General features: G+C 39.4%; 1 protein-coding gene across 1 annotated transcript in view; it reads left to right on the top strand.

Annotated features, from left to right (window-relative positions):
* CCDC141 (coiled-coil domain containing 141) overlaps window positions 1-22209 on the top strand; it is a 298856-nt gene that overhangs the window by 5499 nt on the left and 271148 nt on the right. The window contains exon 3 of the mRNA XM_069068555.1: window positions 1344-1466. Within this exon, the coding sequence (XP_068924656.1) occupies window positions 1344-1466 (123 nt within the window). The remainder of the gene's footprint in view (window positions 1-1343; window positions 1467-22209) is intronic.

The following is a 22209-nucleotide window of genomic DNA, read 5'->3' as shown; positions in this document are numbered from 1 at the left end:
GGATAGGACAAGATGATTTCTAAGGTGTCTTCCAGCTCTAACTCTGTTTCCATCTTAATTGAACTAGGCAAGGTGTGTACTTAGAAGACTTAGCTATGGTGAAATCTTAATCTTTCGGTTTTTTTTTTTTTTAGCAAGTAATGGCCATCTTCTCTCATTTATCTGTTTGTAAGTTGGGAGGAGGTATATTGGTCACTCTTAAATGATGGGTATGTAGTATAATGGAAGCAATCATCTACTTTCATGTAGGCTGGGCTACAAAATTTGCAAAATACTATCTTCTTTTTTCATTTGAGCTTCCCAAACACCCTGGGAGGTAGATATTACAGGTAGGATTGTCTCCAATTTACAGGTGAGAAAACTGGAGCTCAGAAAGGTATAATGTTAATGGGATTTAAGATCTTCCCTGCCCATTAATAGGCCTCTTGTGTAGTCCATTCAAAGAAGCTTGCTTAGGGGAGACTTGCTTGTAGGAAGGCTTTCACACCTTTTGCTAATTTCTAATTAGGCACTGAGTCAGGAGGGTTGTGATGTCTTCTGGCTCTGAGAAGTATATATATACTCTTGAGTTGGTAGTTTGCTTTGGGGGCTCACTTATCAGAAGGATCTTGTGATTCCGTGGTTGAGATTCTGAGTGGCAGTATGTTCAGAGCTCCCTGACTGGTCAGATGTAAAGGCTCTCTTGGTTTAGGCATGTATGTAAAGTATATAGCAATATTGCTTTGATTCAGGCAGTCAGAGCCCTGTCTGTTGGTCTTTATTTCTCTGCTTGTGTTTTCTCTGAAAGTTCAGGATGCTGACTTTTCCCCCAAACTAGTGAATGTAATTTAAAAAGATTGTTGACCCCTTAAACAGCTGTCTTTCCTAGTAAAACAGATCTAAGAAACTGTGCTAGCAGCCATCCTGGGTATGCTGGTGTGGTTACTACTACAAAAGGTCAAATGATGATCCCATGGTCACCTAGTGATTAAGGCAGTATTTGAACCCAAGTGTCCTTAACTCCAGGCCCAGCAATCTAGGCCAGGTAATTGTTAGCTAGTTGACTGTCCTTAAGTGAGCTATAACTCTTGGCTTCATTCTCCCAGTTTGTAAAATAAAGTATAAGAACAGGACTTTGAAGGTTCCTTCCAGTGCTACTCACCAAAGCCAAAATCAACCTTCTTAATATCAATTAAAAGGAAGGAAGGAAGGAAGGAAGGAAGGAAGGAAGGAAGGAAGGAAGGAAGGAAGGAAGGAAGGAAGGAAGGAAGGAAGGAAGGAAGGAAGGAAAGAAAGAAAGAAATGTGAGGTGAGGAGAAACAGGTAGGACCTAAAAGTAACTTTGGTTTTGTTTTTGTTTACAGAGTGGAAAATGGGTACAACTCCAGCTGGCTGAATCCTGTCCCAACCTTCTGGAAATTGGCAGCAGCCAAGATGAGACCAAGAAGCTGCTTGAGGATCATGAACTCCTCCTGGCCAAACTCAAGGTAAAGAGTGGGTATGGCAGCAGACAATCAAAGAAAAGCAGAGAGCAGTGGGATTTAAACATATGGTTCCTCTATTAACTCCTTTGGCACATTCTCCTGTTCTGCTTCCAAGTCATGGTGTCAGAGATTATTCTACTGTGGACTCAGAAAAGGAGACCAAGAAATGCTAAGGTTGGCTTGCTAGTAAACTCCAGGATTCAGAAAACAATTAACATTTTTGGCCTTTATAGAAATAATGTGATAGAAAATATGGAGCTATATAACACTTTCACTTTGGAGAAATAGGTAATAATTTTCTGGTATCATCAGTAAAAATATTATTTTTCATCTCATGCATTACTGTCAGGTCACAACCACATCCTAAAAACTACAACAGACCTAAATCTATCATGGGAAACAGTATCTGCTTTGCCAGGGAATTTCAGGGTTTTTATTTGTTCCCATGTTTTATAGAAAATATCTGATGATTTTTCTAGCATTAGATGCAAGTGGAAAATTAATAAAGTATATAATAAAGTCTAGCCTGGTTTTCTAGTATGTTTGTTTTTAATTTTCTTGTGGTTATTTTGATAAGGATTTAAAATAACAAGTAAAAATGGTTTGAATGTTCTAAAAGTGATGGTAATATTCAATAAATGAAAGTCTTCCTTAAAAGCAGAGGCCTGAATGTAGGTTTAAGAGAGTTGATGAATATGATATACTTTATTTTTTCATCAAATTCCTGTTTCTGTAGATTTTGGTCTAAGAAGTTTTAGTTATAGTAAGAGTTGAAAGGAATGCTTAACTTTCCACATTCAAAAGTGAAGATGATTTTTTAATATCTATATCTGGCATAAGACAAGAGCAGAAAAGAAAATGTAATCATCTGAAGATGAGATTAATTCAGTAAAGAATGCTTCAACTACCCCCATCCCTCCTTCCTGAGTTCAAGTCCCTGCCATAGAACTAAGAATGTGTTTGTAAATGTTTAACAATTAGCTCTCTGGGTGGATAAAGCCCCAATACTTTACCCACAAGATACTTTTAAGTTTAATCTGCATTATTAACATTTTCTCTATTACTTTTTTAGGTCTAGACAATCACTATGATAATAATAATAATAAAATAATAATGATAATAAAATCAAGCCCTGATTTGTAGCATTTTCCATGGTGTAAGTGCTCTGAACAGTTAACAATGGACACTCCTTGGTATAAGCTGGCTTCAGCATACCCTTGCAAATATAAGTCCAGAAATGTCCCTTAAACATTCTGGCTTCAATGTCCCTGGTTCACAAAAAAAATGACTAGGACTTATTTCCATTCAAGTCACAACATTGCACTAGGGGGTATGTACTGGGTTTGTGTCATTTCAAATGCCATTGTCGTATAGAAAGAACATGGGACTGGCTATCAGGTCCCAGCTATGTTACTCACCTAATGGAGGAATAGTGAGTGGTGCTGGTTCCCATCCTCTCCCCCTAGTAAAATGAGGGCACTAATAGATCAGGGCTTGACCTTAATTGATAGTGTTTAGGCATTTATGTCCTTGGACCCAAGACCCAAGACCCAAGTGTATGTGGCCACAAGCCTTTGAAATGGGGCATAACCTGAGACTTCTCTGGTTCATTCTTGTAGCACAAAGACATTTCTAAATCATAGCAGTGAAGTACCAAAGTTGAAATGTCAGAAGTCATTAGATATAACCCTAGGCTAAAAGCCTCATCAACAGGTCTTCCTGACCAGCATCCTTCCCTCCCCATCTACCTTGGTTTCAGAACTTTCCATTAGCACTTTGTCCTAGTTCCCAACCTCATTTCACTCTCACTCCCCTTCTTCTTTCCACTTCTATTAACTGGTATATAACAAGAAAGGAGCACTCAATCTCTTCAATGTGAAAAATATTGGGGACTCCCAGCTTAAATGATCTAGAATTCTATGATCATGAACCCCCCCCTCCAATAAGGGCAGGACTATGGTGAAAATAAGGGGACTGTCAAATATTTTACTTGGTTAGGCCATTACACTGATGGGATCAAAGTTATGGATATCCAAGGGAAGAGGGCCAAGGACAGGGCCTTGGCACCCACAGTCACTGGGCTTGTACTAGATGACAGTCTATCAAAGGAAACTGAGGAGTATTTAAACAGGTAGAATGAGAACCAGGAGAGAGTAGGGTCACAAAAACCTAGAGGGAAAATAGTATCAAGGAGGAAAGAGGTATTGAAGGAAGATTTTATTAAGCTTCTACTGTATGCTGGCTAGTTGACACAGTGGATAGAGTACTGGGGCTTGGAGTCAGGAAAACTCATCTTCCTGAGTTAAAATCTGACCCCCAATGCTTAATAGCTATGTGGCCCTGGGCAAGTCACAACCCTGTTTGCCTCAGTTTCCTCATCTGCAAATCAAACCAGGAAGAAAATGGTAAGCCATTTCCATATCTCTGCCAAGAAAGCCCTCTCTCCCCAAATTTCCATGTCTCTGCCAAGAGTCAGAACTGAAATGACTGAACATATGTTATATAATTGTTATGTTTTATATGTGTGTGTATGTGTATATAAAACTATATTCTAGGTGCAAATATTGTCTCATTTGATCCTTACAACAACCCTAGGAGGTAGCTATTATTATCCTCATTTTGCAGTTGAGGAAACTGAGGCTGACAGAGGTTAAGTAACTGGTTCAGGGTCACACAGCCAGTAATTGTCTGAGGTGAGATTTAAACTCAGGCCTTTCAGATTTCAGGCCCAGTGTTCTCTATTCATTGCTCCACCCAATTGCATCCTTGACCATGTTAAAATCAATAGATAGCTCAAGGATGATGATTAAGAAAAGACATCCAGAATTTGTATTTAAGAGGTCACTGTGTCTTGTTCAAGGAACAGCAAATGGGCCAGTGTAGCTGGATTGTAGATTGTGAAGAGGAAAGTGTAAGAAACTAAGACAGGTAGAAGGGGACTAGATTATGAAGAGTTTAAATGACAAAGAGGAGACTTTATATTTTAACCTGGACGTGGAAGGGAGGACTGGTATTAGGTAGAAGAATGGCCTGGTCAGATTTATGCTTTAGGAAAATCATGTTGTCAACTGAGTGGAGAGAGTGTATATTGGAATGGGTAGAGACCGGAGGTGGGTGTGGGAAGGCAAACAATTAGATGGATATTGCAGTAGTACTAGAGAAAGAGAGGTGATAAGAGCCTGAACTAAGGTGTTGGCTGTGGGAATGGGGATAAGGGGACAAATATGAAAGATATGAAGGTAGACACATCCAGATTTCACCACAGGTTAGTTAAATATGGGGGTAAATGACAGTGAGTTGTTCAGAATGGTGAGGCAGCAAGTGTAACTGATTGGGAGATGCTGGTATCCTCAATAGTAACAGAGAAGTTTGGAAGAGGGGAGACTTTGGAGAGAAAGATAATGAGTTTGGTTTAGGACATGTGAGCTTGAGATGCTGATAGGGCATCCAGTTCAAGGCATCAAATAGACACTTGGTGATGTGGGACTGGAGTTCAGGAGAGAGTATAGATCTGAGAACCATCTGAATAGAGATGATAATTGTTTCCATGTGAGATAATGATATCACCAAGTGAGATAATCTAAAGGGAGAAGAGAAGAGGGATAAAAACAGAACCTTGTGGGACATGCATGACTAATGGGAAAGCCATAGATGAAGATTTAGTAAAGGAAAATTATAAAAAGCCATTAGACGCGGCACATAAATGATCATTAGTAACTGCCGAGAATGGTTGAATGATGAAGTCAGAAGCCATGCTGCTGAGGGTTTAGATGGGCCGCATAGAGCCCATGATTCTCCCAGTGCAGCCTGACCCAGAATAAGATGGAATTGGAAAATATTTAACAAAATAAATAAAACTATAACAAAAACATAGATAATATTAATATGTGATTTTCTAGGTCAACAACCTGCCCCCAGGGAGTCTTATGTACAGATCTTGTTGCTATTTGAATTTGACATCCCTGGTTTAGAAGATAATGAGAAGAGTGGAAGTGGAGGTAAGGAACACAGATGGATTTTTCAGGGAGTTTAGTGGAAAAGAGCAAAAAGATGATAGACTCATGTGAGGGCTGTGGGTTTGTTTATTTGTTTTGTTTTGAGGATTGGGGAGACCTAGAAGCTTTAAGGCATCAGGGAAGGAGTAGACAGGGAGAGATGGAATATAATATGATTCCCCGATGACATCTTTTGCGTCTGTCCTTCTTAGGAGCTTCTCATTCTTTATACCCTACAGCCTTCTTGTAATCATCATGAGCCCCTCCTTTGTCTTTTCTGTGATATTCATTTTCAGTTCTTCAGAGGTAGTTATTTCCTATATTATTTTGCCATATTGGCCATAATCTGCAGTAAAAAGTAAATTGAACAAATTTATTAAGTGCCTTGTATGAGCTGAGCACTATGCTAAGTTCTGCAGGAGACACAAAGAAAAGATACGTCACCCTCAAAGAACTTAAAAAGCTAGTGGAGAAGGAGGAACTAAAATGTGGTGTACATATAAATAAATATAATACAAAATACAAAATAAGTGCATGAACTAGATTCCATGTGAGGATTGAAGAGGAATAGGACTTGTCTGAGAGAACAGGAATGTTTTATGTAGGAGATGGCCTTTGAGTGGGGGTGGAGCCAAGATGGCAGAGTAAAAACAGAAACTCTGCCCAGCTCCCGCTCCATCCACCTCCAATACCTGTAAAATATGACTCTAAACAAATTTTGGAGCTACAGAACTCACAAAGTGAAAGAGGGAAACATATCTCCCACTGAAGGCAGCCTGGCAGGCCAGCAGGAAGGGCCTATCACACCGAACTGGGAGCTGAGCGCAGTCCCAGACTCTGGGGAGGCCCTGACTAGCCGCACAGACCTCAGAGTGAATCACCAGGAGATGTGGCAGTTTTCAGACTTCTCAACCCATAAACATCAAAAAGAAAGTTAAAGGTCAGTAAGGAACTCTGTTGGAACTGGGAGACAGAAGAGCATGGTCTGGCCCGTGCCCCTGAGGCAAGAGATAGGCAGCCACAGGGTGGCTGCAGGTGCTGCCCATGGCTGCCTCCAGAGCTCCTGGTCTGCAGATTATAGGGGGACCAACCAACCATTCAGAGGGTAATCACTCTTGCTTTGACCTGCTTGGATCTGGATCATGGTCTTGGGTGATGGTCCTGGGGCGAGTGTGCCAGGGCTTGCGTGGTGGTAGAGAGGGCACCCTCCTCATAGTTCTGACAACTGTAAAAACCCCAGCAGTTTGGGACACAGCTTTCTCCACTCTGTAAGCAGAGTTCTACCATGGCAAAGACCTCAAAAGTCAGGCTGGCAAGATGAGCAAGCAGAAGAAGGACAATCAGACCACAGAATCCTTTTTTTGGGGACAAAAAGGATCAAAACATGGAACCAGAAGAAGACAAAAAGTCAAAATTCCTGCATTAAAAGCTTCCAATAAAAATATGAATTGGTTACTGGCCATGGAAGAGCTCAAGAAGGATTTAGAAAATCAAGTAAGAGAAGTAGAGGAAAAATTAGGGAGAGAAATGAGAATGATGCAAGAAAATAATGAAAAGCAAGTCAACAGCCTGCTAAAAGAGACTCCCCCCCCCGAAAAAAAATACCAAAGAAAATAGCATCTTAAAAAATAGAATAACTCAAATGGCAAAAGAGGCCCAAAAACTAATGAGGAGAAGAATGCCTTAAAAATCATATTGCCCAGATGGAAAAAGAATTTCAAAAACTCACTGCAGATGGCCTTTGAGCTGGGTATTGACAGATGGGTAGGATTTCAGAAAGTGGAGACAGGGAGAGAGACAGACAGAGAGAGAAATGGTAGGGGGGAGGGGAGGAAAGGAGAGAGGGAGAGGGCAGCTGAATTTTGAGGTAATAAGTAACACTGCTAAGGTTCAAATAGTTCCACATGAAGCCCACAATACTGCTAAGTACAGTCAGAGCCAGATTTAAAAGGATTTAATCTAGATTAAAATCCATCTATATTCCAGAGGGGAGAGAGGGAGGGAGGAGGAAGACATTCAGGAATGGTTAGGAAAAAGATGTGGACACAGGGAAGAGTTGTATCTGTACAGAGAACAAATCATCTAGTTTAGAGTATGTGAAAATTATGTTCAATAAAGAAATAAGATTTAACAGTCCTAGCACTCCCAGTTATTTGCACATTCAAGTTAATAAATATTCATTAAGCAGATATTATATGCCAGCCCCTGTTAGATGTGAATAATACAAATATGATAGAAAATATAGTCTCCACCCTCCAGAAACTTATCATTCATTTATTCTTCAGTCTAATAAGAAATACAAGATGCACACAACTAAGTATAATAGAAAGTGGAATGTAATAAGTACAAAGGATTGGTCTTAATAGAATTCTTTGAGAAAACAAAGTAGGAAGGGACCACTTTCAGATGTGGGGTGAAGGGAAGGGAGAGGAAAATCGAGGAAAGCATCATGGGAGATGAGGTATCTGAGTTGGGCCTAGAAAGAAAGAAAGGATTTCACCAGGTGACCATTAACAGAGAATATGAGGAATCTCTTCCAGGCACAGGGATGGGGACCAGAGGTGTTGGGGTGGGGAGGAGCTCAAAGGTGGAGAATAAGAAAGGCAGAGGTAGTTTGCCTGGACTACAGGGTATATAAAGGCATGACATGTGTCATAATGTTGCAAAGGCAAATGGAACCAGATTGAAGAGGTTCCTAAATACCAGGCCAAGGGGCTTCTCTTTATTCAGTAGGCAATAGGGAACCACTAACATTTTTAAAATTGGAAATGTTATCAGAGTTGTAGGCATTTTAGGAAGATTCCTTTGGTAATGGTGTCAATCATTCAATAAACATTTATTAAGTGACTGCTTGTAGCAGCAAGCACCCCAAGTGTCCTCAGGGTTTGCTGCCAACACAGGTTCTTGGATCTGCTTTGATAAAGGAAAGCAACTCAAAATGGGTTAACAAGCTTACTTTAATCAGTCAAATATGTATCATTTACCTCGTTCAGGGGAAAAAGGTTAGCACCCTGAACTTCAAAGTATACAGGCAGAATTATCAAGACAGAAACAGATCAAGTAGACAGATTTCCAAACTGTCCAACCATTACATCCATACCCAGTCAACATCTGGGTTTTTCCAAAGCCGGGGGGGCTCTGGACAACGGCTTCCCAGAATCCAGATCAAATCACAGAACACTTCTCAAAGTGAGTCCCAAAACAAAGCTACACCTCAGGGCTCATATAGCCTTCTCCTGGCTCAGAGAATGTAACAACCTTATTGACTCACTGGCCAATCAAGAAGTATCTACTGAAAAACAAGCCTCCCACCCCAGGCTCCAGCTGCACTTTAGCCTAGGGGCAGGGAAGATCTTCAAATTTACATTCCCATTACACTACTATGAACTTAACACTGAACTAAGTACTAGGAGTACAAAGAAAGGCAAAAGACAGTCCCTGCCCTCAAGGAGCTTACAATCTAAGGGTGAAAACAACACATAAAAAGAAATTGAAAAAGAGTGGGGAAGGTATCCCAAAGGATGACAAAGCCCAGAGGAGAGAGGCCAATGGGAAATGATGTGGTAGCTGCCCTGGGTACCCTTAAATGGAAGGGCTAGAAGGAACTTTCTACTGTTTACCTGCTGTCTTCTCCAATCAGATGGTTGGACAGCAGGAGGCATTGAGGAAGTGTGTTTCAATATGATCTTGTTGATCATATGCTTGTGATGATTTGGGAGGGGGAGATCAAAGGTGGGGAGACATTAGAGGCTGGATCACTAAATAATTTCAATCTGGCCTATTTATATAAAAAAATACCTTAGGTTGGAGTTGGAAAAATGTATGGTAAGTGTGCCTCTGATTTCAAAGGGGCATTTAAATCCTTCTTCTTTTAGACTTTCCATTTGAAAAATGATGATAATAAAAATGGCCCCTCATAGGAACAGTGTAAAGATAAATGTGTAAGTGTCATACTATTCAAAAGGAAAAGCAAAGCTATAGTTATTATGTTAATAGTAAATCTCTCAGAGGGATATCCATGGTGAATTTGGCAGGAAAGCCATTTAGAAACTTAAAAAAAAATCCAGATAAAAATATAAACTCAAAGGAAAACTGAAAACAAAATAAAGCCATTTATAAACTTAAAAATCCCCAAATCCAAATAAAAATATAAACTCAAAGGAAAACTGAAAACAAATTCTTTTTTAGACTTTTAATTTAATTGATATAGAGAATTCACTGCTGAGGAAAGGCCTTCTCTCCATGCAGGTCACCATCACCTTCTCTGTAAGTTATAGCTCTAGAGAGTTGCCTAGGACACTGAGAGGTAAAGCAATTTGCCAGGAGACTGTGTCACAGACGGCACTTGAATCCAAGCCTTTCTCCTGCCTTCAAGGCCAGCTCCCTTTCCACCTCATCATGCTGCCTCCACACTCCAATTATTAGTGATGGAAAAGAAGAAATTGGAGAAAAATGATAAGAAGATCTAAACCAAGCAAAGTATGACCTGAGCCAACCTGAAACAACTGAGGAATGTGATGAAGAACTGATAGGTAGCATCTGTACAGCATTTAGCACCGTGTCCTGGTATGTAGTAGGTGCTTAATAAGTGCTTTTTCCTTTGGGTCTATGGATTCCACCTGGAAAGACTTATTATTGATGTTTAAAAAATGATACTTTAAAAATTTATTTAATATTTTAGTTTTCCTCCATATTATACACAAAAACAATTTTTAACATTTGTGTTTCAAAATTTTGTGTTCCAAATTCTCCCTCCCTTCTCTCCCCCATCGTTGAGAAGGCAAGCCATTTGATATAGTTTATACATATACAGTCATTCAAGATATTTCCATATTAATCATTTTGTGAAGGAAACACAGACCAAAATAAATAACAATAAAGTAAGGAAAAGTATGCTTTGATCTGCATTCAGACTCTATCAGTTCTTTCTCTAGAGATGGATAGTATTTTTCATCATAAGTCCTTTGGAATCACATGATGCTATTTTGAACAACAAAAATTGGAATCAAAGTACCATCAAGTTATTTTATTTCAACAAGCATTTATTGAAAGCTCATTATATTCAAAATGCTATACTAGGACTTGGGGTCATGAAGACACTCACTGTAACATTAATGGGAGTTAAAGATCTTCCCCACCCATTAAAAGGCCTCACTTGGAGCCCAACAAGAAGCTTGATTAGGGAAGGCTTGTTTTTAAGAAGGCCCACAACTTTTGTTACTTTGAAATTAGGCAATGAGTCATGAGGGTTGTCGTGCCCTCTGACCCTGAAGAAGTATACTCTGAGGTTAGCATTTTGCTTGGGACTTACTCACTGCAGGAGTGTTGTAGCCAGCTGAGACTCTGGGTAACCATTTCAAAGCCCTGGCTTTGAAAACCCAGATGTTGGTGCTCCTCTCTCTGCTAACTATGTATGTATGTAATGGACAGACAGTTGGATCTGTCTGTTGATCTGTGATGTATGTATTATTTGGTCAGATAATTAGAAGCCCTGTCAGTGGGTCTTTATGCTATTATTTCTGCTTATAATTTCTGTTTGTATTTTCTCTGAAGTTCAGAGAGCTTTATCCTCCTGAACGAAGTAAATGATACATGTTTGATTAAAGTAAGATTGTTGACTCCTTTTGAGTTGCTTTCCTTTAGAAAAGCAGATCAAAACTGCAAGTAGCATGGTTGTTACACTCAGGAGACTAGAAATAGTGCCTACCTGCAAGACATTTACAATCCACTAACTTTGAGGTATTCCGTAATTGCAGGAGAATATTATTCTCATGAGTATTGTTCATAGGAGGAAAGGTCTGGAGATGGAAGGGACTTTAGAGGTCACTCAGTCATTTTCTCTCCTTTTCCAAATAAGGAAACAGGCTCAGAGAGGTCAAGCAATTTGTCCAAAGTCACACAGGTGGCAACTGACATACATTGCTGTTATCCAAAGATATCACGAAGGTAAGGGCAGAGAAGCACTATTAGCTGGTATGGCCCCATTGTTGTGCTTACGTGCCCCCAAGATGCTTTGCAGAATAGACTCCAGTTACTTGTATGGACTTACTGACAATTATATTGTGGTTCTTTGGTTCTCACCAGGTCTCTGGCACAATAATGGTTTATTTTAGTCCCTTTGATAATGATTTAGCTTGGAATGTACTATAAATAGCCTGACTATGCTAATAGCAAAGCTAAGTGACCTAAAAGTCTTTGATTCTAAGTATTCTGATAAAAGTTGCCAATTTTAAAGAGAGATTATTTTTGGAGTAGCTAATCTGAGGTCTTTTATATGGGACTGTATGAGAATAGTGCAAAGCTAGATGTTTTAAATTATATATTCATGTATATTAAAGGATCTCTTTGGGTGTGTTTGTTTCTCATATGATAGAAACCCTTTGCAATGGTATAAGGGGAAATGGACTAATACCCATTTCTTAGTTTTGTTACATTGAAAGTTTTGATCCATAAGTTATGATGCTCCATGGAACATGATTTGACTTGCTATCTATTGGGATCTGCTTAATAATAATCTGTTATTTAAAGTTTTGGTTAGGGAAAATGTCACTTTATTTTTCACTGTTTACTCCAGTAGCACTTTTGAGGATAAAACACCAGAGCAAAAAGGGAGAGAGGTAGCTAGGTGGTACAGTGGATAGAATGCTGGGCTGAGTCAAAAAGACGCATCTTCCTGAGTTCAAATCTAGCATCAGTCACTAACTAATTGTGTGACCCTGGGCAAGTCACTTGACCCAGTTTCCTGGGTCTAAATGAGTTGGAGAAGGAAATGGCAAACTACTCCATTATCTTTGCCAAGCAACCCCCAAATGGGGTCACAAAGAGTCATCGCACACGACTGAAATGACACAACAAAAAAAAGGCATATATATGTAGCACATGAAGGTGCCAAGTGTGAATTGTGAGAGTACCAGGCTAATGAGAACCACAACTTGGCAGCAAAAAGAACGTTTATGGAATGAGAATAAGCTCTTCTTTCTAGCAGCAGTGACTTAGAGATGATTCTGCAAATGGCAGCCTGTAGGTACCTTTCCTGCTTCTTATCCCTATCTTATAGATTATGTGTTCTTGAATTTTTTTTCTGTCTTGGATCCCTCTCTTGGATAACTTTGGATTTGGTGAAGCCTGCTGACCCCTTCTCAGGACAGTATTTTTAAATGCATAAAACAAAATGCATAGGGTACTAAAGGAAACCAATTGTATTGAAATAGTTATCAAAATATTTCTTAAATGAGCTAATGGGCCCTAGATTAATACCTCAGGAAAAGTAATTAGGGTATTTCCTTTATTTAGATGAAGAGTTTTTAACTTTGTATGTAATGAACTGCTTTAGCAGTCTGGTGAAGCCTATGGACCTCTTCTCAGAATAAATAAATAGGATTTCAAAGGAAACCAAAGGTTAGTGAAAGTAGAGATGTAATTTTCTGTATCTTGAACCTCAGGCTAAACCCTGGATTTAGATTTTCCCTGGGATGCAACTTAAAAAGTCTCCTTGTTCTCTAGGCAACCATCACAAATAAGAGATTTCTGCAAATCTGTGGTTAGTACTTGCTTAAACTGAAGCTGATAGTTCTGCTGACTGGCTTCAGACAGCGGCTACCATGATAGGTGACAGTGAGAGAGATGTTTTTATTCGCCCTGTTTTTCTATACAATCTTCTTCTGCAAACTTCTGTTTCCTAGAGAATCTCATGGGAGTGGAAAGTGGTGGTCAGTTTCAAATTCTCTTCCAGGTCTTTGAAAATAGATGGTGAGAAAATATCCATACCCTTTCACCCAGGATGTCCTGTGGATGTCCTATGTTCTATGCCCTGTGGATGTCAAAGATGGGAAGGAAGGTTTGTTTCATACACACCACATTGAAATTTTGTAGCAGCCCTTTTTGTGATAGTAGAAGCTGGAAAGAAAGTAGATATTCATTGCCTGAAGAATGGTTAAACAAACTCTGTTACATGAATGGTAGATGGCTTTGCTGGTTGCCAAAGTCAAGAGAACAGGTGAAATATTTGTTGAGTAATTATACCCTGCCAACCAATCCAGCCAACAACAAGCTTTTGTTAAGGGCTTGCTATGTACTAGGCCCTGTACTAAGTGCCAGTCAGGAATGCAAAAAAGAGGAGGGCTCAAAAACAGTCCTTGCCCTCAAGCAGCCTACATTCTAGTTGAGGAAATGTGAAAAATGAGTACATATAAGATGCATACAGCAAGTAGGTGAAAAGTATGTCAACAGATGCAGCATTTTGTTAGAGTATTTAAGGAGAAAGGACAATTCCTATCGCCATTGGATCTCAATGACTTATTGTAAACATGTCAATGTTGAATGGAATTTAGCAATGGAGAGGAAGAACTAATCCAAGTCAGTGGTGGGTGGAAAAGAGCACAGCTGCAGCTGTGTGAATCATTTGGAGTTTTCCCCTTTCTTAGACCCTTTCCCCAGGGTATAAAGTCAATTAGCCTTAATGTCCAGTCTGAGGATGCCATGGTAATTCAGATATAGCCAAGGCGACATGTCTGTGAAGACTAGCTCAGATGTCACCTGGCTTCCATAGGACTGTGTTTCAGAGCCCCAGGCCTTTCATTTATGGTTTGGGAGTGCAGTGAGGGAGGAGGGAGTGACTACTTTGGCAGGAAGTCAGGTTCTTGAGGAAAGGATAATAATAAGTAGTAAAATTAATGGGTCTGAGCTTTTATTTCCCCAGTCCACCTTGTGAGAGAGGTGCTACTGAGCAATGTTATAGCCAAAAGGCAGGTGGCTAGAGCAGAGGGAGAACGAGAATCTGGAAAAATCCTACAATGTGTTAGTTGGCTTCTGAATGATTAAGGATTCACTGGAGCTCTGAGAACAAAATATTCATGGGTGACTCAAAGGGTAATGTTGAGACACACAGTGGGTGTGAGGAGGCTGTAGCAGATTTATGACTAGTGATGATTTTTAAGCAAGAACTAGTATAAGAAAAAAAGCCATTCAGTAAATGTATGAATAGAAAATACAGAAGGAATAGTGAGAATGAGAAATAGAAGATGGGCAACTTAAAAATTGCACCTAGTCAGCAAATAAATATTTATTAAGTCCTACTATGTGCCAGGTACTGTGCTAAGCTTTAGAGACACAAAGGTGAGAAGGAAGATTTATTAAGCATCTACTATGGGCTTAAATTTTAAAATTTTTACCTCATTTGATCCAAGGAAGGCAAAAGATACAGCAGTAAAGATAGCATCATTGTACACCTGGGTGACTGGAAGGATGGAGGTGTCCTTGAAGGTAATAAGGAAGTTTTGAAGAGGGGTAGATTTGGACAGAATAATTTCTTAAGATCTTCAATCTCTTCTAGCCCACTTGTGCCCACTCAGCCTGAACCATTCACTCTGTCCCGCCCTACAGGACAAGGCAGGTGGGCCTCTTAGCAGTCACTAAATCCTCACTGCAGAGCTTGCCCTCTCAGGCATGTCTGTCATAGCCAGGAGGTGAGCTGAGGAGCAGGGGATGGGTGTGGTGGGGTGTAGAATTTTCCCAGGGGCACATGTGCAGCTGCCATTGTGGTTCCCCGGTAGTTAAGTTATAAATGCTCAGAGAAGTTAATGCCTGACTCAGAAATGAGGAGACTGATTACTTGTACAGGAGACAGAAGGCTGAAGAGTGGGGAGGGGTTCGAGAATAAGAGTAAGGGGAGTGTGGTTGGAGAGAAGACCCATAACTGGTTATCTGGGGAAAGGTGGAATTCAACCTATATTCCCATCTTCTGATTGGTTGAGCGCAACCAATTTTTTTGGGTCTCTCTTGGGGAGGGTTCCAATTTGGAGATCACTGATCTAGAGAACTGTATTAGATCAAGAGAGAGAAAGAAAAGAGTTATAGAGAGAAACTACCCTCAAAGGAACTTTCTTGCTTTCCATGCTACTGGATTCCATTGGTAACCTTAAGCAGATAGAATTTGTTGTTTTTGTTGTTGTTGTTTAAAACTCACCTTTTATAAACAGCTAAATGTGCTCTTCTAAGCCTAGAGTAAGGAAGACCTGAGTTCAAATCCAGGCTTAGAAGCTTACTAGCTGTGTAACCCTGAGCAAGTCACTCTAGCCTCTTTTCCTCAATTTCTCCATCCGCAAAATGGAGAATGATAATATTAACAACTACCTCTCAGGGTTGCTGTGAGGATCAAATGGGATAATATTTATAAGTACTTAGCATGGTGCCTAACACATAGTAGGCTCTTAATAAATGTCTGTTTCCTTAACTCTTTTGAATTCTGTAAAGGGTGGAGATTGCTTTTTTTCTTTTTTTAAAGCAATTGGTGTTAAGTAACTTGCTCAAGGTTACAGGGCCAGTTATTTTGTGTGGATGTTAAGTATCTGAGGCCAGAACCAATCCTGGGTCTCCTGACTCTGGGGCCTGGGCTCTTACTGAGCCACCTGGCTGCCCCTGAGATTGCTTTTTTCAAAAGACAAGATAGGTATTTGAGCATCCAGGCTAAATGTTTTCCCCCTGGGACTTCTTTGTGAACTTTCCCATCTTATTCTCAGCCAGGATATACTTTTCTAGAGTCCAGCCTTGGTATCAGAGCCTGATAAAGTATTTTCTTTATTTCTTTGTTTTTAAAATTTCTTTACATTCCTGTTATTTTCTTTATTTCTCTTAAAATTTTTAGTGTATTTTGAAATAACAGTAAAAAACTCTGAACATTAAGCAATTATAATGACGAAACCTGATGAAAGAAATTATTATATATTATTATATTAATAACCAATTATTAAATTCAGATCCAGGCTTTTCCCCTCAATTTCCTCATTAAGACCAGTTCTTGTGAAAGTCAGTCTCTGAAGGACTTGACTGATACTTTTAGCCCTCAAGGAACCTGCTCTTCAATCTTGGGAGGGACCCCTCCTTTCTATTGAGTCTAAGCAGAATCCAGTCTGGGTGAGTTCTTACAGTAAGAGGAAGCTACAGGGAAATGAGCCCCACCCCCATCCTTGTACCCCTCCACTAGAATTTAGGGTGATGCAGCTCATGAACGAGAAAACCAATCAGAGAAGTCTGGATAGAGATGAGTTTCTCTATCCATATTGCTGGAGGCTGCCGAGTCTCATGGTTCAGCCAAGTTCTCAGCAGGAATTGCTGATGACTTTTAAACCACCTCCTCATTGAATGTCCACCAATCAGGGTTGATTTTCATTTGTCAGAGACCTTCCCTTTCAGAAGTGGTTTAAGGCTTTCAGGGTCTTTAATGGGCAGAGAGAAACCACTGACCATCAAGTTATTGATTGCTGGCTAACCTAATTAATTGATTAATTATCCAGAAACTGTTTCAGGTACATTGCCCATGAAGAGGTAAAGCAAAGATAACTTCCTCCACTTCTTAGCAGAGGTAGAGGATATATATGGAATGTTGCATATATCAGACGTTGTTGTGTGGGTTGCTTTTACTTAGCTGCTCTTTATTTCCTGTTTCTTTTTATTCTCTGTTACAAAGGATTGCTATTTTTTTTTTGAGGGGGGAGGGATAGTAAGGATATATTCAGAAATGAAAGTGATCTAAAACAAAAAGATATTTCTAAAATAAGTTTTTTTGATTCCTTTTTTTATATCAAACATTTCTAGAATTGTCCCTCTTCCCTTACTTTAAAATTGAACCCTCTCTTATAACAAAGAAAAAGAGTTTAACAAAGCTATGACAATGTATTCAACATTCTATCCTGGTAATCCCCTCTCTTCTTGTAATAATGAATGAGATATATTTCATTTTCTATTCTCTGGGAGCACCACTGTTTTTTTCAGTCGCTCAGTCTGGCTTTCTGTACAATAATATCCCATTATGTTGATACATCTCCATTTGGTCAACCATTCCCTAATTTATGGGAAACTATTTTGTTTTCAGATCTTTGCTCTTACAAAAAGAATTGCTATTTTTTCCTTCAATTTATTCATTTATTTATTACAAGGATTTATCTCTTTTCAGGCCTCTGAATTTTTGGTTTACCATTGACACTGATCAGATTTCTCAAATATTTCAAAGTATTTTTTCTTTATGATGTTTTCATCATATAAGTTTTTCTTCTAATTCCGTTCACTTTACTCTTCATTAGTTCATAAAGGTCTTTCCAGTCTTCTCATTTCTTCATTTCTTATGATGCAGCAAAATTTCATTATATCCTTAATGGATGAATACCCCTACAGTTTCTTACTTTTGACTCCTAGGAAAAGAGCTACTAAAATATTTTTGTATGTATAGTTCTTTTTATCTTTATTTCATCTCTTTGGAGTTATAGGTTGAGCAGTGGTATTGCTGTGTCAAGGGATATGCAGAGTTAAATGATTTTGGGGTGTAGTTCCAAATTGCTTTCCAAGATGGCTGGACCAATTCACACCTCCACCAACAATGCATTTAATATGCTTGTTTTTCCTGAAGCTCTGCTCACATTTGTCATTTTTCTCTTCTGTTATCTTTGCCAATCTGGTGGGTGTGAGGTACAGCCTCAGAGCTGAGAACATTGGTCTTTTCCAAAAGCTCAGCATTTGCTTTGTATCCACAAATATATGAACTGCAACAGGGAAAATACAGCTGCTGACATTGCAAATCCCTTCCTTCCCCTTCTGTCCAAATCACCTGGGCCAGCTTTGTGTCAGCTTTTGGTTTTCCTGAATTCCTTGGTCTCTCTCTCTCTTAGCAAATGCTGAAAGGTTAGGGAACCAATTGTGAGCTTCTCTTTACCTTGCTTGAAGATGGAATGCTGTGGCCATTGTGGGTGTGGTAGTGGGGAATTGATCTTGGGGTGGTGGTGGAGTAAGTGATGGGAGTAGAGAATTATTTTCCTTCTTTCTCACAACTGTCCTTCCTCCAGATACCCAATGCCCAGGAATTTGGCTGACCAGTGCCTTCTGTTTTAACTTAACTGAGTTTGCTCAGATCTCTCCATTTCCTTCTCCTTTCCCTGACTGGAAAACTATCCCACCTCACTTCTGACTGCTGACCTCCCCGGTTTCCATTAAAGTCTCAACTAAAATCCCATCTACAAGAAGCCTTCCCTCTGTTACTTATTTCCTGTTTACCCTGTATATAACTTGCTATCTATATCTATATCTGTGTGTGTGTGTGTATAACATGTTACAAAATCTTTAGATTGTGAGCTTCTTGCAATGTTAATGGGAGCTGAAGATCTTTCCCACCCATTACTAGGCCTCACATGGAGCCCAGCAAGAAGCTCGATTAGGGGAGATTTATTTTTCAGGAAGGCCTACACCTTTCATTACTTTGTAATTAGGCAGTGGGTCATGAGGGTTGCGATGCCCTCTAATCCTGAAGAAGTGTGTGTATATATGTATATCTGTCTGTCTTTCTATCTATCTATCTATCTATCTATCTATCTATCTATCTATCTATCTATCTATCTATCTATCTATCTATATTCTGAGGTTAGCATTTTGCTTTGGGGCTTACTCATGGGAAGAGTGTTTGAGTGATAAAGCCAGATGAGACTCTGGGTAGCCATTAAGGAGCCCTAGGCTTTGAAAACTCAGATGTTGGTGCTTCTTTCTCTGGTAACTATGTATGTATGTAATGGTCAGACAGTTGGATCTGTCTGTTGATCTGTGACGTATGTATTATTTGGCCAGACAATTTGAAGCCCTGTCTGTTAGTCTTTATGTTGTTATTTCTACTTGTAATTTCTGTTTATATTTTCTCTGAAGTTCAGAGAGCTGACTTTTCCCCCTGAACTAAGTAAATTTTATATCTATATCTATATATGTATATATGTTTGCTTAAAGTAGGATTGTTGAGTTGTTTTCCTTTAGAAAAGCAGATCAAAGAACCTGTGCTAGCAGCCCTCCTGAGTGCTGGTGTTACTGGTCTTATATCCCCACAGCAGCTGCAAGTAGCATTGTTGTTACATGCCTTTAGAGTAGGGACTATCTTTTGTCTCTTTTTATATGCCCACAGACTAGTACAGTGCCTGGCACATAGTAGGTGCCTAATAAATGTTTATCAACTAATTGATCAAATGCATCTGTCTCAGCAGCACTTCCTTTCAGGGGCTCAGTTCTGTGCTTCCCAACCTAATACTTATCTGCTAACTCAGTCACTGTTAATAAGAATAATAATAGGGGTGGCACAGTGAGTAAAGCGCTGGCCCAGGAGTCAGGAGGACCTGAGTTTGGATACGGCTTCAGACACTTAACACACACAAAAAAACTAGCCATGTAACCTTGGACAAGTTACTTAACCCCAATTGCCTTCCAAAAGGCAAAAAAAAAAAATACTAATAGCTCATGTGTAGTATAGTGGAAGTGAGTTGTAAATTTGGAGCTCCAAATCTTGGCTCCATTATTTACTGTGTGACCCTGGGCAAAGAAGTTCACTCCTTTGGCCCTGTTTCTCATTTGTAACACGAGCAAGTGGAGCTAGATGATCTCTGAGACCCAGGTAGATGCAAACATTAGTGCAACATTGCACAAGTAGTAGGGAAATGTGTTTAATTCCTGTCTTAGAGGCATGGATGAACTACATCCTGGGCAAGTCACATATAATCTCTTTCTCCATCAGCTACCTCATTTGCAAAATGGGGGTGATAACAGCACCTACCTCATAGGGTTTTTTGTGAGGATATTGTTATTACATATAACACCTATGAAGGGCTTGGCAAACTTTAAAGTACTATACTATATAAATGCTACCTATTATAATTATGATTATAAATGCTTTGACTGTATATCACATGACAGGAATCTTTTCCCCCACACTCCTGGATGACTGGTTTGGTATTCCAAGTATCATTACCCCCTTTTTCCCCAAAAGGGAAACACTCTCCAAGATATTGAGTGACTTTTCCAGGGATGCTAAAATTTCATGATCTGGACTTGAACCCAGGTTTTCTGACTCCAGTGTTCTTTCCACATTGCACATTGTTGCAGGTTTTGATGTTAAGAATGCTATTCCTCACTAATGCATTGTTGTTGGTGGAGTTGTGAACTGATCCAGCCTTTCTGGAGAGCAATCTGGAATTATGCCCAAAGGGCTATAAATACTTTCATACCCTTTGATCCAGCAATACCACTCCTACGGTTATATCCCAAAGAGATCATAGAAATGGGAGAAAGGCCCATATGTATAAAAATGTTTATAGCAGCTCTTTTTGTTGTGGCAAAGAATTGGAAATTAAGGGGGTGCCCATCAATTGGGGAATAGCTGAACAAGTTGTGGTATATGCATGTTATGGAATACTATTGCGCTATAAGAAACGGGGAGCAGGCAGTCTTCATATTTACCTGGAGAGGCTTAAAAGAACTGATGCTGAGTGAGAAGAGTAGAACCAGGAGAAATTTGTACACAAGTACAGACACAACGTATGTGTGATGACCAACTTTGATAGACTGGACTCTTCTCAGCAATGCAGGGATATGTCAATCCCAAAAGACGCATGATGGAGAGAAAAACGTGCATCCAGAGAAAGAACTAGAAAGAACTAAATTTATATCCAGGTGGAAGCAAAATACCTGATCTTTTTCATTCTGTTATTTGATTTTATGTCCTCTTTACCATTTTTCATTCCAGCTGGTACAATCTGTCCTTATAACCTGACCAATGTATAATGTGAAACTATTTACGGATCCTATACTTGACTATAAGCCACCATGGGGGGGAGAGGGGAGGGAGGGGACAAAATGTGAAATTCAAGGAATTGTGGAATTGAATCCTGTAAACTAAAAGGAAACAAACAAAATAATAAATTAAAGAATTAAAAAAAAAAGAATGCTATTCCTTTCAGGGATTCGTTTTAATAAGACTTCATAGGAACTCATGCCTTAATCAACTCAAACCAATATCTTTCTAATTGTGGGGAATTTTTGGCACTACAGCAGTGTGAGTGTGGGAAAGGAGAGAGACAAAATAACTTCCAGATATTTGGAGCTGGTCTAGCTTTTCAGTCACTCATCTGACATTAGTCCATGGCTTCTTAGAGTTACAGTCATACCCATTAACTTGGGGAATAAATGGTGGCTTCTTTGGGTCTATAAGCCCACAGTCAGTCATCCACAGCACCATTTTTATACCAGAAATCACTTCAAAATATGTTTCCTGCTTTAATATGATCATTATTATATACAACAACACCCCAAATCTGTCTCTGATCACACTCAAAGTCTACACTGTCTTTCATTTTCAGGGTTTTATTATAAAACACATTGTTCCAAATTCCTTCATTAAAATTGAGCATCAGTCCAATGAATAACATGGTTTAAAGTCATTAGCCCAGAAACTCCTTTAAGCATCTAAAATGTTTCATATGAATGTCATGAAGGAAATGTTTGCTCATTTAACTCAATTCCATTTTACAGATGAAAAAATTGAGAAGGCCAGAGGGGAACTGGCTGATCCAGAGTCACATGGCCAGATAGCAAGACTAGAACTGAGGTCTTTCGGCTTTCTTATTTGGGAAGGAAGTTTTTGAGAAGAGGGGGCTGCCATAATGATACCTTTATTATTCTCCTGACCAAGCTTCTAACTTTTCAGACTTCATTAACACCACGTGCCTGAGGGTACTTTCCTTTCCCCTCCTTTCCCCATTTCCTACCACTTTTGTATGTTGTTTTCTCCTGTTAGAATGTAAGCTCCTTGAGGGCAGGAATTGCCTTTTTATTTTTAAGATGGCAGAGAAGAGTGTCTCCAGCACTTAGTACTGTTCTTGGCACATAGTAATAACTGTTTATTATTGACATCTTGTAATACTCCTTCATGGTTTAACTCTGCTATTCAATCATCA

Source organism: Petaurus breviceps, unplaced genomic scaffold (genome assembly GCF_028583685.1).
Source record: "Petaurus breviceps papuanus isolate PSGF00001 unplaced genomic scaffold, PetGlider_PUasm1.0 90763, whole genome shotgun sequence".
Lineage (NCBI taxonomy): Eukaryota > Metazoa > Chordata > Mammalia > Diprotodontia > Petauridae > Petaurus > Petaurus breviceps.
Note: the sequence above shows the minus strand (reverse complement) of the source record. Positions and strands in the feature narration are given on the sequence as shown.